General features: G+C 42.8%; 1 protein-coding gene across 2 annotated transcripts in view; it reads left to right on the top strand.

The window, feature by feature from the left end:
- Positions 1-3,042: 3,042 nt before the first annotated feature.
- The window catches only part of VIRMA (vir like m6A methyltransferase associated), a 29,567-nt gene continuing 16,885 nt past the window's right edge, over positions 3,043-15,724 (top strand). For both annotated transcript variants that reach the window (XM_033155593.1, XM_033155591.1), the window contains exons 1-9: positions 3,043-3,163; positions 6,369-6,484; positions 8,092-8,178; positions 8,472-8,520; positions 9,758-9,926; positions 10,645-10,767; positions 11,204-11,500; positions 13,176-14,325; positions 14,889-15,380. In XM_033155593.1, coding sequence (XP_033011484.1) covers positions 3,101-3,163; positions 6,369-6,484; positions 8,092-8,178; positions 8,472-8,520; positions 9,758-9,926; positions 10,645-10,767; positions 11,204-11,500; positions 13,176-14,325; positions 14,889-15,380 — 2,546 coding nt within the window. In that variant the 5' untranslated portion in view covers positions 3,043-3,100. The remainder of the gene's footprint in view (positions 3,164-6,368; positions 6,485-8,091; positions 8,179-8,471; positions 8,521-9,757; positions 9,927-10,644; positions 10,768-11,203; positions 11,501-13,175; positions 14,326-14,888; positions 15,381-15,724) is intronic.

The raw sequence follows: 15,724 nt of genomic DNA, 5'->3' as shown, positions 1-15,724 counted from the left end.
TTCTCCTCTACTCCTCACAACAGCGCTGAGAAGGTAGATTAGCACAACTATTCCCAAGTCACACATTGAGAGTCAAGGCTAAGTGCAAATTTGAACCCTGGTCTCCAAGGTTCCAATTCTCCGACCCCACTACAAGAGCCTTATGTTCACACCATTGAGAGCTACTTCCGAATTAAGTGTGGTTTCTTATTTTTATAGAAGGCTGGACAGTAACACTGTTCTCTGGACAGATTAATGAAGCATAAAATGACAAACCATAAATTGAGAACACACAGTGCCCTAAAACAGATGGCTGGCCGTCCATCATGTATGATCCACTTGCGATTCTTGCATTGCAGGGGGTTGGACTAGATGACCCTTGGGGATCCCTTCCAACTCTCCTATTCTTTGCTTCTGTAAAAACAACCCCAAATCCTGAGAACTTGCAGTGCAATCCTACTCAAAGGTTGTCTCTTAAAGTGGGCATAGGATTTCAGCTTTAGTAAACATAAGCCTACTATTGAACTGAATGCGGGTTTACAGTCCCATCCCATTGTGTGTGTTTGTTTGCTCAAAAGTCGTTTTGAGTCACCGTGGCAAAAAACCGACCAATAAATGTAATATTAATAATAGTTCCTGCCGCTTATTCGGAAACAATGGAGAAAGGTCACATGCAGGAGGTTTCCCAGGTTCAATTCCCAACATCCCCAAGTAGATCTGGAGAAACCCTGGAAAAACCCTGCCAGTCTGGGGGCATCTCTAGATCGATCCATTGCTCCGACTCGGAATAAGGCAGCTTTTTTTGTTTCTAGGAAATGGCAAGGCGGGGACAAGTTAGACAATCAACTTGGCGTGGTAGGTCTCTTCCCACTTGATGATGGCACAAGAGCATTTTATTTTATTTTATTTTTGCGGAGTGCCTGACTGAGATTTGCGCACTGCAGACTTACCAGCAGAGTGGAAAACAAAACCAGGAAAAGGCGCGGGCGGAGGAAGAGAGTATTTTGCGTGGGAATAGTCTTCTTGCCCCCTGTGGCCTGTTTCAAGACAGGGTTGCTGGCTTATATATATACTGTATTTCCTTATCAAATTAATACGGAGCACAGTCCCCCCTTTTTTAAGGGGTGGTGGTGCGTGCTTTAGCCACTGATTTCAGACAGATGCCCTTTTCAATAGAATCTCACAGTGTGCTCTTTATTTTGGAGCTCTTTGGCGGCTCTCTTACTTGCTTACGCGATTTCCAGAGGAAAGGAGCGGCGAGTCGCTACGACCCGCCTTCCATGCCCATCCCATCCTAGTCCATTCTACTTTTTAGCCTTTTATCAGATCCATCCTGCCGGCCTCCCCCTCTCTGCAAAAAAAAGGTTGGAGAAGCAGCTGCTGCAAAAGTCGTGTACGCAGTTCAGGGCGGGCAGCTGCCTGCAGGAAGAAGCAGTGCCCGAGCAGGAGCTTTGTGGCGGCGCCGCCGGACTGGGCGATCAGGTTTGGGAGGAGCTGAGCTCGGAATTAATAACTTGCTCAGTGTTTCCATTACTCCGCCTTCTTTTTCAGGGCAAATGATTTCGCACCGTAAGCAACAATCGGACACACACACGGAGGGGAAATATCGCCAATCATTCCAGGCTGGCAATTCTTGGCTGTCTGCACACTGCACCGGCTGCCATTCATAAAAAAATTACCAACATCTCTTCTCAATGGAACATTTTGAGTCTGCGCACTGCACTGCAGCTCGCTCGCCTGCGAGATTGTTGCGCGTGGGAGGTTGCTTCGGATTCGAAGAGCTCCTTCTTAGCCTCTGGCCAGAGTCGCCGTGCCAAAAGGGGCTGGCTGCGGGGAAGAGGGTCACAGAGCAATCTTATCTACTCAGAAGTGAGTCACAGGTATCCCTGTTGGGCCTCTGGGAGTTAGGGAGAATCCCGATGTAGCAATAGTTATGGCATTTCTTCCTCCAAGGCAAGGGTAGCCAACGTGCTGCTCTCCATTCAGATGTTATAGGGCTCCCAACTCCCATCAGCCTCCGCCGGCATGGCCAAGGTCAGGCATGACGGAGTATGGTCTGGGATCCATGTTTCTGCCCCCAAAAGTACAAGATCTGTGATTTATACCGTTCAGTCCTCCGAGACAGATGTAGTCTGTGATTTAATGGTAGGTTTTTGGGGGTGGTGGTGGATGGTATGATATTTTGTAAATAATAACAATGATGTGAATTCAAGAGGACCTGACTTTTACCAGATCCTCTAACAAGTACAGGCTGGCTTATAAGCAGTATGGTTGTAAATAAATGTTTATCACCTCATAGTTTGCCTGCGATGTGGCGCTCTTGTTACTGTCAACGTTCAATGATTTGAGGATTATAGAATTACTTTCAGCAAGTTACGCACATTCAGAAGCACGTATCGCTGTTTACTCAGACACAAGTATGCATAGGAGCGTAGTTTGAGCCTATGCAGGTTCAGTTGAAGCAATTCTTACTGTTTAAAGCTTACTCCCAGGAGCGGATTCTATGCAACTTCATTTTGAGACTCACCCCCGCAATTAGGTGGTATATACATTTTATGAAACAAACAAACAAATTTGTAGGGTAGAGCTGCTGCGCCTTTAGTAACTGTGTAAAAGAGGGAATTTCAGCAGGTGTAGCAGCATAGCACACCTACTGAAATCCCCTCTAACACACAATTATTAAAGGTGCAGGAGTTTTGTTCCTCTTCACCCAACTTCCGCAGCTGGACATCCTGTTTACTCGGAAGGCACTCTCCCTGTACCAAATGCTTCTTACTCCCAAGTAAGGCTGCAGAGGTCTAAACCCCGATCCCACTTGGAAAGATTACTCAGAAACAACGCCCTTGATTAATGAGGATTATTTCCAAGTAAGGGCACATTGCATAGCATGCCTTAACCGCACCCCCCACAACTACGCTGCTTTTGCTCCTCCAACGATATATAGGCACGTTGTTCTGCTTTTAGCCAAGCGGCAAATTTAGGATGAAAGGCAGCAGGTGAGAAGCATCTATTTCCCGAACGGCTGGAAATAAGCACACGCTGCCCCACTCCACCGCCTGCCGTTCCTCCTTGACTCCGGAAGTGCTTCTAGTGTCAGGCGAGGTGCTTCCGCCGAAGGAAAATGGCGGCGGATACAACAACGGAGCTTCTGTTTTTAGACACTTTCAAGCACCAGAGCACAGAGGTAACGGGGGAGGCGAGGGCCGTTTCCTTCTGTTTGACGGGCGCCCAAAGTGGACGGGCATAGCGGAGTTTTAGTCTTTTTTTGCTCCAAGGACGAGGGTTGATTTTATGCGGAGGGGTCGGATCCTCGGGGCGGGGCTAGAGCCCTTTCCCTCTTTCTAGCCCCACAAAGGAAACTGGTCGTCGCGCATCGAGGGTAGTGACAGCTCTGACCCGTTTCGTTCTTTAGTAGGTGCACCTGCGTCTTCGTATAGAGGTTCACACGCATGTACAGATGTAAACATATTTCTTTTTCATTTTTTGGGGGGGGGGCTTCGACTATAGGAATGGGATGCCTTACCTTTAATAAAAATAAAAAAGCCTGTCAATTGTCTAGGTGTTGTTTAATCTCAAATACCTGCTACTCTGTGGCAATTACTAACATAGATTATAATCCATGATAACACACACTGAATATTGTTGGATTCCAAGTTATGTCAGCCCAACCAATGTAGACAGTAGTGGGGGGGGGAATGGGAGTTGCAGTTCGGCAGCATCAGGAGGGCCATGGTTCCCCACCCCTGGGATAGAAAAAGCCAGTGGAAGTGAGGGTAACAACAATACAGTTGTTTTAAGTCGAAACAATCTTTGGCTAATTGGAGATCTTAAGTATGTGCAGCCTTACTGACAATTTGTATTGCCCTGTTTGTATGTTATTATGTAGAGGAGATTATTGATGAGAGAGGTTAAAAACTCTTAATGTATAGAGCCATCAAAGTCCAGTAATACGTGCTTTCCAAGCAGCTGAATTATCTGCATGTTGCTGTAGCTGTGCTGCTGATGCCCCCTGTCTTGACATAGGAATCTGGTCCCACTCTTTTCTCCTGCACTAGTAGGTTGGGTAAAACAAATCTTTTGAGTCTTTTAAGTTGTGAGATAGTGAAAAGTAGAATGCATATACTGTCTTTCTCTTTCTCTACTCTAATCTGCCAAAAGCACAAGTATGCAATGCAGTCAGTTATATGACTTGGTGGGAGATAGGGAGCAGATAGAATCCTTTCTATTCCCTGTGTGAAATATCATTTGTGACTGTGAAAATGATAATACAGGTGAGGCGGACTGAATTCTAGCAATATTGTCAAATTATTGTTTGTGCTGTTGCAGCTAACTACACAAACACTAGCATTAATTTGTCAAATTTGGTTGCCTGTGAACTTCTGGAAACCATTTTCAAATATTTTCTCATACATATTCAGTACACTTATGCATGCCTATTTTTTTGGAGAAAGGGGAGTCTATGCATGCCAAATGACCCATATGTTGGGTTAGGAACATTTATTTGGATTTCAGTACATTTCATCATGCAAGTATAACCAGATGTATGCTGCGGTTGTTTATATTATACTTTGCCTCTTGACCTTCACCCACTAAGACACTTGCTTACTCAACAAATGTGGAGCATGTGAAGTTGCTACTTGTGCTTATAGTGAAATATTCATTAGATGGACTGTAGTGTTCTTAGACTTATGAAGACCAGATGGAAGATGCTTGTGAAAATACTGATTGGAGCTAATGGGATCTGAAGCCAAGCAACATCTGGGCTTGGGGAAGGCTGGGGTACAGTATGCTTACATATAGTGGAGTATGCTTACATATAGTGGAGGCCTGCATTCCTTTTCACCCTCCAAGCTGAATACAGCTTGCTTTCCATGTATCTTATCAGATACATGTATCCAACAGATGTTTGAGAACACTTGCTGTTATAATAATAATAATATTTATTATTTGTACCCCGCCCATCTGGCTGGATTTCCCCAGCTACTCTGGGCGGCTTCCAACAAAAATCAGATACAAAAGTTAGTTCAGTATATTATTTGTTTGTTACATTTGTATTATGCCTTCCCACCAAATGGTGCTCAAGGCACCTAAAATCAATAATATAGCATTTTTCAGGCAAGTAGGAAACAAGAAGGTTAGAGAGTCGCTAGTGGGTTGTGTTTGACTTCATAGGCCACAAATGTATTTATTTAGAAAAAATATTCTGTTGCTTCCCTTCAATAAAATTCCTCAATGTGGTGTACAATACAATAATAGAAGAGCAAAACAAACAAAAAAACAGCAGAAGTTGTAAACTTTTTTTATTCCATTCTTAAAATTACAATTTGCTTTATAGCCATTTGGACTGAAATTCTTTACTGAACATAAAATAAGATGGGCACATTTCAGTCCTATAAAATAGTGATATTTCTGGCCTGAGCTCAGTTTGCATGAACAGTACAATCCTGAGCATTATTACCCAGCTGTAAGTATTTTTTTTGGATGGCAGCCTAAGGAATTGGTGAAAGGCTTCCTCTGGTAACATTTAGTGGTTACTTTTTAACTGCATCATCTGTAGCAAGATGTAACTTTATAAAGGCATGCTATGGCCATTAAATGTACATTAAAATACTGATAGGTGACTGAGTCATTGTGTGAAGCTTTAAATCTTCATGCTTTTCTTGTTCTTTTACTACCGTGTTTCATACTAATATCATGCAGCTTTCCTTTTGTTTTGGCCAAGTACTGTACTAGGTTTTTGGCATATGCACCTTCTGTTTTGCTTTCCCCTCTTTCCTGTAGTACATTGCAAACTTTTTTTGTGTTCCTCAGTTCCCTATTGGATCATTGTCTATTCTATCTTTCTGTTCATTCTTCTCTTCCTGCACCTCCGTTACCGATGTCAGAATATAGCCTTTTCTGTCTCTTTGATACATTGAACATTAATTTTTTAACAGCAATGTTTGACCGGCCCTTCCCATAGTAGTTGTGAATATTCCATGACATCACACCAGCCCAGATAATGCCTTAGGCTGTGGTTGTGTGAAGTGAGTGAAAGATAGTTTAGAGACTTACTGTATATAAAAAGAATATTGCAATGCATCTCAGTATGGGATAAATGCCATTAAATTACTCATTAAAAAGGTAGGCAACTATTAATATAACAAAAGCAAAATTAATTTGTACTCTTCAAAAGCTGCACTCAGTGGCTGAATGTCACCTCTGAATTTTATTTTTTTATGTCCTTGCCTGCTGCAAATGGTAAGCAGCATAGTGTGGGTGGCACTTGTCAGGAAAAATGGGTGGATACAGCTGTCATATCATTGCTGGCCTTTTAGACAATTTCTGGGTGCTGTGCCGTATATTTTAACCTTCATGAATTTTGTTCACTTTGTTTTTGTTTTCGATAGCAAAGCAGTAATGTAGATGTGGTTCGCTTTCCATGTGTGGTTTACATCAATGAAGTACGTGTCATCCCTCCAGGAGTAAGAGCTCATTCTAACTTACCTGAAAACAGAGCTTATGGGTAAGTGCAAATTGATTAATTGAGTTCTTTGTTTACAATATAGACACCCTGCTTTCTAGCACCTTGTGCCTCTCAAAGCAAATTAAACAAAGGCTTACAGAAGATTCTCAAACTCAAACTCAAATGTGGTACAGGAACAAAAATTTCATGGTGTACATATGGGGCCAGGAGTATTCAGGCTCTCATCCTTGTTATTCTGTTTCATACCAGACAGTAGCTCCCCCAATGTCATCTGAAGCAAGGAAGTGATTTGTCTCTCGCTGAGTCCTATGATGGAGGCAAACCTTCCCTTAATGATGATGATGATGATGATGATAATAATAATAATAACAACAACAATAACAATAACAATAATTTATTTGTACCCTGCCCATCTGGCTGAGTTTCCCCAGCCACTCTTGTTGACAATTCCCAGTTTCCAAGTAATAGTTCCATCTGAAGTAAGGGAGTTGGGCCGAGCAGCTGGAACTTGCTCAGCACATAGTGAAACTAGTCTTCCTTTTCTGGAAGTTAGCAGCTACCTACCAGTGGTTATTTGAACAGCATTTTAAATTTGGAAAGTATTTTGTTATGTTCTCCTTCCCAACAACCTTGTAGCTCCCATTATAGAGATGTGGAAGAAACTTGCCCTTGGCCACACAATCACAGAAAAACTTGAACTTGGGTCTCCCAGATCCATCCAGCACTATCCCCTGGAATCAGCCTGTTCCAAAGCTTAGGACAATATGAGAACTCAGAGAGGAATCTAGATTGCATCAAGACAGTGGCCATAGCCAGAATGCTAGGGTCACTTGACCCTGATGAACTGGTGAGTGGATTTGTGCAATCCTAATACAAGGCTAGCACAGAGCTGGAGAGTTTGTTTAGTTTGAAGTGAATTGGCAAACCATAGCTTGGAGACAGTTTTGGTTAGCTCCAACCCTTATTTGCCCTATTGGGGTATTATGTTGAAGTAGGATTAGAACAAATCAGGAAAGGGAAGTAAGAAGTGTGCTCACCCACATCTTCCTCCTGGTGGCAGTTTTCTGTCCGTCTTTCCCAAAAGTTACTTTCAAGGTTTGGGGAATTCCTTTAGAATGGTATTGAGCATGGTGAAAGGGGATGTGGTTTTGTAGTGAGAGTTGATGGAAATCAGGGTCTTTATTGATCCCAAGCATTTATGATCATTTATCAAATCTGTGCAGTGTCAAATAGCACATGTGTGGTGGAGGTGTAGTCACAGATCTGCAGGCCTCTTACATAAGTGATGAGCTTGCCTAAAATTACAAATGTGATAGTTAAGATAGTGAAAAAAATTAAATGTATAACAATGTATGATTTACCTTTGGATCCAACAATGCTAGGTTTATTAGATAATGGCCTGATGAGATGTCATGATAAACTGCAAGTTATTGGATTGAGAATGAGCTGTGTGCTTCCTCATTACCCTTCTCCACCTCCCCTTGAGTTGTGGCTTATTAATTTTGTAGTCAAATACCATTAAAAAGCTCCCCACTTCTTTACTTCTTGCAGATTGTGGCTATATGATAATTGGTATTTTAAGGCTTGATTATCTTGTTTATCGTGCTCCTGTAAAATAATTTTTTGCACTTTGACTTTCTTCTCAGTGAAACATCTCCTCACACATTTCAGTTAGACCTGTTTTTCAACAATGTCAGCAAACCAAGTGCCCCTGTATTTGACAGGCTGGGAAGGTAAGCATTTATATAATTCTTTCATAATTTTGGTGCTATTGTAAGACTTAACCAGGGCTAAGGCAAGCCGTGTAAGCCTGCCTACTAGTTTCCTTGTGTCATGTTTATGAAGAAAACAGTTAAAGTAAATGAAAATGTAGGCTTTGAGTTTCTCTATTCTACTACTAAATATAAAAAATGGATAATTGTCATTCTCATAAGATATTGCTTGAAAAAAGTACCGTTGTGAATCTGGTTGTAAAAGATGTTGGTGCAGTTTCTTTGAAACTTAACACATATTTCTGTTTTAACAGCCTGGAGTATGATGAGAACTCTTCAATAATTTTCAGACCTAATGCCAAGGTAATGATCACTTATAAATTCTGAGTTCTAGTGACAACTCTTGTACAGAGAGAGCCTGGTAACCTCTACACTGGGCTTTGTTGTGATGGGATGTTCTTGGGGTACTTTTGAAGTCTTCTCAGAAAGTTTCATTAGTGCAAAACATAGTTGCTGGGTTTTTCACTAGGGCCAACTATAGAGAGCATCTCTCAACAGATCTTAAACATGCATACCAGTGGCTAGTCTGTTTCCAAGAGCAGTTCAGAGTGCTGGTTGTTACCTATCTGAAGGACTGCCATTTATCTCATGAGCCTGCCTCAATCCTTTGATCTTCATCAGAGTCCCACAATCATTTGAAATAAGGAGGTGGTGAGCAGAGCAAGAGCCAGTGTGGTGTAGTGGTTAAGAGTGGTAGACTTGTAATCTGGGGAACCGGGTTTGCGTCTCCGCTCCTCCACATGCAGCTGCTGGGTGACCTTGGGCTAGTCACACTTCTTTGAAGTCTCTCAGCCCCACTCACCTCACAGAGTGTTTGTTGTGGGGGAGGAAGGGAAAGGAGAATGTTAGCTGCTTTGAGACTCCTTCGGGTAGTGAAAAGCAGGATATCAAATCCAAACTCCTCTTCCACACTCCTCCTCTTCTCAGTCTTGGAGGATCACATTTGGAATGCCCTTCCCCAGAGGTGCTCTCCTCGTTCCCACTCTCTATTAAAAATAAAGTGTCATCTAAGAAATGCCCTAGGGAGAGGCATGATTAGCTTTAGTCCATTGTGTGATGCAGTGCAGGCCATCTGAAGCCCATTAGAAACATTTGTTCTGAGTGGGCCAAGTGCACATGGTAGGGGGACCAGCATTATGTAGCCAGATGTTGTCTCATGTGTGTGTGTTAGAGAACCTATGCATGTAGGCCAGCCATGGGGAACCTCTGACTCACAAGCAGAAGGTGACCTTTAAGTTCTCTCTATCTGACCCATGGGACTCTGATCAAGTAACATCCCTCTGCCCAGCCCATGCCCCTCACATCACAGCTCACCTGTCTTTTTTTTTTTTTTTTTTTTTAAAGCTGAAGCTTTCAAAACTATTTCAGGAGTCTGTGCCTCATGTATTTGCAAAGTGCATTTATATCTACTGTAACATGTAAGTGAATATAGCTGGAACTATATTTCATTGCAAATGTATACTGGTACTGAGCTTGTAGGTGCAGCAAGTTAAAGGTTTTATCTTTGTTTCTTTTATGTTCTCTCTCATTTAAAAACCAGGTCAACACTGATGGATTAGTTCTGAGAGGCTGGTACAACTGCTTGACGCTTGCAATATATGGCTCTGTTGACAGAGTAATAAGCCATGATAGGGACTCTCCCCCTCCGCCGCCACCGCCACCACCCCCTCCTCAGCAACAAGCAGCTTTGAAAAGAACTCCGAAACCTGGTAAGCATTCCAAAACTAATCCAACTAAAATTCTTAATTTTCTTTTAAAAGAAATGCAAAGAGAAGTGATCCCCCCATAGAAGTTAAATCAGGGGTCCCCAGACTAAGGCCTGCAGGCTGGATGCGGCCCGAGGGGCTCATTTATCTGGCCCCCGGCGACCCCTGCTGCCTGCTGCCGCCGCCTGCTCTTACCGGCGCGGTGCGGCTGCCCACTTTCGGGTCAGCGGAGCAACGGAAATAGCTTGTGCGCATGCACAAGCGTAATTTCCGGCATACTTCCGGGTCTGCGGAGGCCCGTGCGCACGCATACAAGCTATTTATGACATTGTGCCGACCCGAAAGTGTGCCGGAAATGACACTTGCGCATGCGCACAAGCTATTTCTGGCGCTCCGTCAACCTGAAAGTGCACCGGAAATAGCGTGTGGGCGCACGCTCCCCGCCCTCTGGTCCGCTGCGCGATCGACGCTGGAGGAAGCGGCCCAAGGTCTGGTAAGTCTGGGGACACCTGAGTTAAATCATCTACATCTAAAACGTTTGTGTCTCATTACTTCTTTCAGCTGAAGTTTTTGTCTGTGATCTATAAGTTAATGCATGCACCACTATAGTTTTTTACTGAGTGGTTCATTTTCAGCAACTTCCCAAGTGATGCTACAGGCTTCCCATGAATTTATTCATCTTTATTTATAAGCTCATTTTATATGCCCCTTTTTTTTACAGCTGAAGGAGAGAAAGAGGATCAGTTTAATGGCAGTCCTCCACGACCACAGCCTAGAGGCCCAAGAACTCCACCAGGCCCCCCTCCTCCTGATGATGATGAAGATGAGCCAATGCCCGTATCAGGTATTTTGGAACTTAACTTTATTTCCATTTCTTTCTCACTTGTGTCCAGATGCATGCATAATTTAAGAGAGGAGAAAGTGTTGCTGTTTTTCTAGTAGTAGGTATATTTTCCAGCTGCAACTGAATTCACCACTGGGAAGTGGCAGTTGTGACGGGAGATAAGATGCATCTATTAGGCTGCTGCATACGGGAGAATTGGCAAACATCTGTATTGGTCCATGGAGGCTAACCTTGCCTTAAAACTACAAAACCAAAGCAGCAGTTTATTAGCGTTCTAGCTTGACGATTTAAATTGTATGGAAAATACACAGAATTCTCTTAGAACATTAAATTTACACCATGGGTATTAGTTGTTTAGCTTTTGTTGTTGTTTGCTTTATCTTTCTTTTTGAAAATGACAGTTGTTTAAATTAATTTTGCTGTGGATTCTTTCCAGTGGTTGGGGAGAAAGATGACGATGTTGATCACAGAGAGGATTACTTTGAGCCCATTTCTCCTGATCGGACATCCGTTCACCAGGAGGGTCCCTATTCTGATGAAGCAGAAGTGGAAGAAGACCAGCCCGAAGAAGTGGATGAGGAAGAGGGGGTGGATGTTGAGGAGGAGGAGGAAGATGAAGAGGATGACGATGGTCAAACAGTAGAGAGTATTCCAGAAGATGAAGAAGAGGATGAAGAGGAGGAGGAGGAGGATGAAGAAGAAGAGGATGTTGAAGAAGAGGAGGAGGGTGAAGGTAGGCAAATACAGAAACTGCTGAGGACTGAGTTGCACATGCATATGTGTTCTTTCATCACTTCATCACAGAGCAGTTGATTTTCAGCTGAATGTGTGAACTGTTCCTATTGAAAAATATTGAGTAGTGTTCAAGCTTTACTATTGAAATTAATGCACCTAATGTCATGTTGATTAATTTCAGTTGGTTTACCTTGAGTAAAACCACCCATTGTTTGATTTGACTCCGGGGTATGCAAACGTTCTGAGTTACTTAACCTGTGTCAGTCAGTTCACACTAGTTGTCACTGGAAGCTGATAGTGATAAGCATTGTGTGTGTGTGATCTGGTCCTGAGACAGTGGAATTTATGTAGTATTTTTTTGGGAATCCAAGCACTTCAGAGGACACTAGGGAAGAGATTTTGAAGGTTTTGTGTCATATAGCTTTTCTACCTTTTCTGTCAAAATATTATTTGTGCTATAACTGCTGTTGTGAGTCATTATCTTTTCATGTTTGCGGTCCTGTGTTGATGGGCATGTTCTGACATGCAGTGACACGAGAGAGAACCTTCTCAGTGGTGGTGCCCTGATTGTGGAACTCCCTTCATTAGGAGATACGACTGCCTCCCTTACTCATGAGTTTTAGACATCAGTTTAAACACTTCTCCATATGAGGGAGGTGCAGAGGATGGTTACACAAGACAAGTTTTTCAGTGGTGGGCCCCCATTTTTGAAATACTCCCCCTAGGGAAACTTTCCTGGTATCATCAGCTTTTGGGTGTTAGATGCTTCTGTTTGCTAGACTTTTGGTGCTTCAGTTAGTCTCTGTTGTGCTGCTCATTTTTTAGTGGGGTACAGTAGGGCTAGTTCTTGGATGAGCATTTGAAGAGTTTTGTATTGTACATTGTTTTTCAGTTTGACTTTTAATTGATTTAAATTATTTGTATTTTATCTTAAGCTGCTTTAATACTTTTTTTTTGTATAAAGTGACTAACAAATACAGTGGTGCCTCGCAAGACGAAATTAATTCGTTCTGCGAGTGCTGTCGTATAGCGAAAATTTCGTCTTGCGAAGCACCAACGGGGGAAGAGCGGTTTGACGAAAAAAATCAGAAATTTTTTCGTCTTGAGAGGCAAGCCCATTGAAAAATTCGTCTTGCGAGACAGCCTTCCGCTAGCGAATGCCTTTCGTCTAGTGAGTTTTTCGTCTACTGAGGCATTCGTCTAGCGGGGCACCACTGTACTACAAATAATCTTTTCATACAGTCTTTTGGGTGAGGACTGTAAGCTGGATAAGGTGGTTTGAATGTTGCTGTGGAATGGATTGAGTGATTTCCTTGTATTTTAGTCTGACTGTATTGTGGTATTCACCACTTCAAGATCTTACGAGATAGAGGGTGGTCTTGAAATAAATAAAAACCAAGGTTAAGAATTCTCCTTGTGGAGATAATCTTAATTATATGGTGCAATTATATATTTCTCTTGTTAGTTGATACCTTTTGGTGCTGTGTGTGGGTGCATAGCTGATGGGCTGGCAAAGCATCCTGCAAATGTTTTACTGCTGGGGCTCCCATGTTCATGAGCAAAAGGGGAGAAGATGGTTTATTTTTCAAAGCTGTAATTAATGGATGGGTGTAATTTGTTGCTTATATTGGTTCAATGGATCCCACAAGGTAATTTTAAACTTTTCTTTTCAGGGGATGATGGTTATGAGCAGATTTCAAGTGATGAAGATGGAATTGCTGACTTGGAACGTGAGACATTTAAGTACCCGAGCTTTGACATTGAGTACACTGCTGAGGATCTAGCCAGAGTGCCGCCTGTGACCTATGATCCTTTTGATAGGGAACTTGGGCCTCTTCTGTACTTTAGCTGTCCCTACAAGACCACTTTTGAAACAGAAGTTGCTAAGATGAAAGATCAAGATCCAGACAAGGAAAATTCAGGGGCAGTTGAGACCTCTACTAAATTGACTGAACTCCTAGAATTATATCAGGAGGAGAGGGGTGCAAAGTGGGTCACTGCTCTGGAAGAAATTCCTAGTTTAATAGTCAAAGGGCTAAGCTACTTGCAGTTAAAGGACCCGAATCAGGATTATATAAGCCAGTTGGTTGACTGGACAATGCAGTCATTAAACCTACAGGTAGCCCTGAGACAGCCGATCGCTTTGAATGTCCGTCAGCTTAAAGCTGGGACAAAACTTGTCTCCTCGCTGGCAGAATGTGGAACTCGAGGGATAACGGGCCTGTTGCAGGCAGGAGTAATTAATTCTCTATTTGAACTGCTCTTTGCGGATCATGTTTCTTCTTCTCTTAAACTCAATGCATTCAAAGCTTTGGATAGCGTTGTTAGTATGACTGAAGGAATGGAGGCATTTTTGAGTAGCGGCTCAGAGGTGCATGAAAAAAGTGGTTATCAGAGACTCCTGGAGCTCATTCTGCTGGATCAGACAGTAAGGGTTGTCACTGCCTGCTCTGCAATTCTACAGAAATGCCACTTCTACGAGGTTTTGTCTGAGGTCAAAAAGTTTGCTGACCAGTTAGCAGAATATCCTCCATCTCTTCCTAATCACACTGAGCCTGAGCAGGATACGGACGCTGGACTTGAAAGGGGTAGCCAGGAATATGAAAATGATGTGGACACTCCAATGGATATGGACAATCTTTTGGAGTCCTCCAGCATGAGTGAAGGAGAAGTGGAGAAACTCATTAACCTTTTGGATGAGATAATGCATTTGATGGAGACTGCCCCTCACACTATGATCCAGCCACCAGTGAAATCTTTCCCAACAACAGCACGTATTACAGGGCCACCAGAAAGGGACGACCCTTTCCCAGTGCTCTTCAGGTGAGTGGCCTTAGTTTTTATTATATGTTCCAAAGGGATACCTGTTTGTTTGCTTTCTGCCACTAGGTTGTTGACACAAGTACTTGTAATGCATGTATTGTGTGCTGCTTAATAAGGGTCTTTCAATGTTGGGAGATGTTTCAGCCTAGACTGTTGTCTCTTTTCCCCCTTTCCCACCCTGTGTCTTCTGTCATGCCATCTCATAACTAAACAAAACTCCACCACTGTCTTCATCAAGTCTCTTCACTCTAATCCTTTAATTCAGTGAGGTGGTGGTGAACAACAGTGTCAGACTTGAACTGAGAAGATCTGGATTCAAATTCCTGCTCACATTTGAAGATTAGTGAGTGCTTGTGGGCACATCACAATTTCTCAGGTTCTAATGCAGTGTTCATTAATTCCACTGGGTCTGTTCTGAGTAAAACTTTATTGAATCCCACCCAGAGTTGTACACTTCTGCAGCTATTCACATACCATTGCATTGAAAGTAGTAATAAAAAAATTCTGCCAATGTACTATATTTTGAAGTGGAATTGAGCATGCTGCTTCTTACATATTTGCAGGTACCTTCATAACCACAATTTCTTGGAATCTGTCACGTTGCTATTATCCAATCCAATAACTAATGTGCACCCTGGGGTGCTGCAGTCCACCAGGGATATACTGAGGTTTTTGGCACAGTCCCAGAAGGGCCTTCTTTTCTTCCTCTCCGAGTACGAAGCCACAAACCTGCTGGTTCGAGCCTTTTGCCATTTCTCTGACCCTGATCAAGAGGAAGGTCTCCAGACTGATGGGGCAAGTGATGAAGCCTTTCCCCCATGGCTTCTTCATTCAACACAGACGCTGCAGTGCATTTCAGAACTATTCTGCCATTTCCAGCGCTGCACAGCCACTGATGAAACTGACCATTCAGATCTCCTGGGAACGCTTCATAACCTTTACCTGATCACTTTTAACCCTGTGGGAAGAGCTGCTGTTGCCCATGTCTTCAGCCTTGAGAAGAATCTCCAGAGTCTTATTACTTTAATGGAGTTCTATTCCAAAGAGGCATTAGGGTAATTATCTTATTTTTTAACCTTGCTTTAGGTTTTATGCTTTTAAATGGATGTTTGCAGGTTGATTTGGGTTTCACAAACTTTTATTTTGGGGTTGTTCCTTGTTATGGAACTTTGCTGCAGTACAGAATCCAACATCTTACCCTCCTCACTTTTCTCCTTTTATGAAGCCTTCCCTTTAAAGAAGTGAACCAGGCTTTCCTGGTTCTGGGGTGGTACATGCTCATTCCTCAGCATAGTCTGAGGATATGTATGGGCTGGCGCATAAGTTAGTAACCTCTTCATCCCAGTCAGTGCTTGCTGATTTGGCTCTGATTGCTTCTGGGCAGACAGGAAATCCTTGA

This window comes from Lacerta agilis, chromosome 7 (assembly GCF_009819535.1).
Source record: "Lacerta agilis isolate rLacAgi1 chromosome 7, rLacAgi1.pri, whole genome shotgun sequence".
Taxonomy (NCBI): Eukaryota; Metazoa; Chordata; class Lepidosauria; order Squamata; family Lacertidae; genus Lacerta; species Lacerta agilis.
This window is presented reverse-complemented; position numbering and strand designations above follow the sequence as displayed.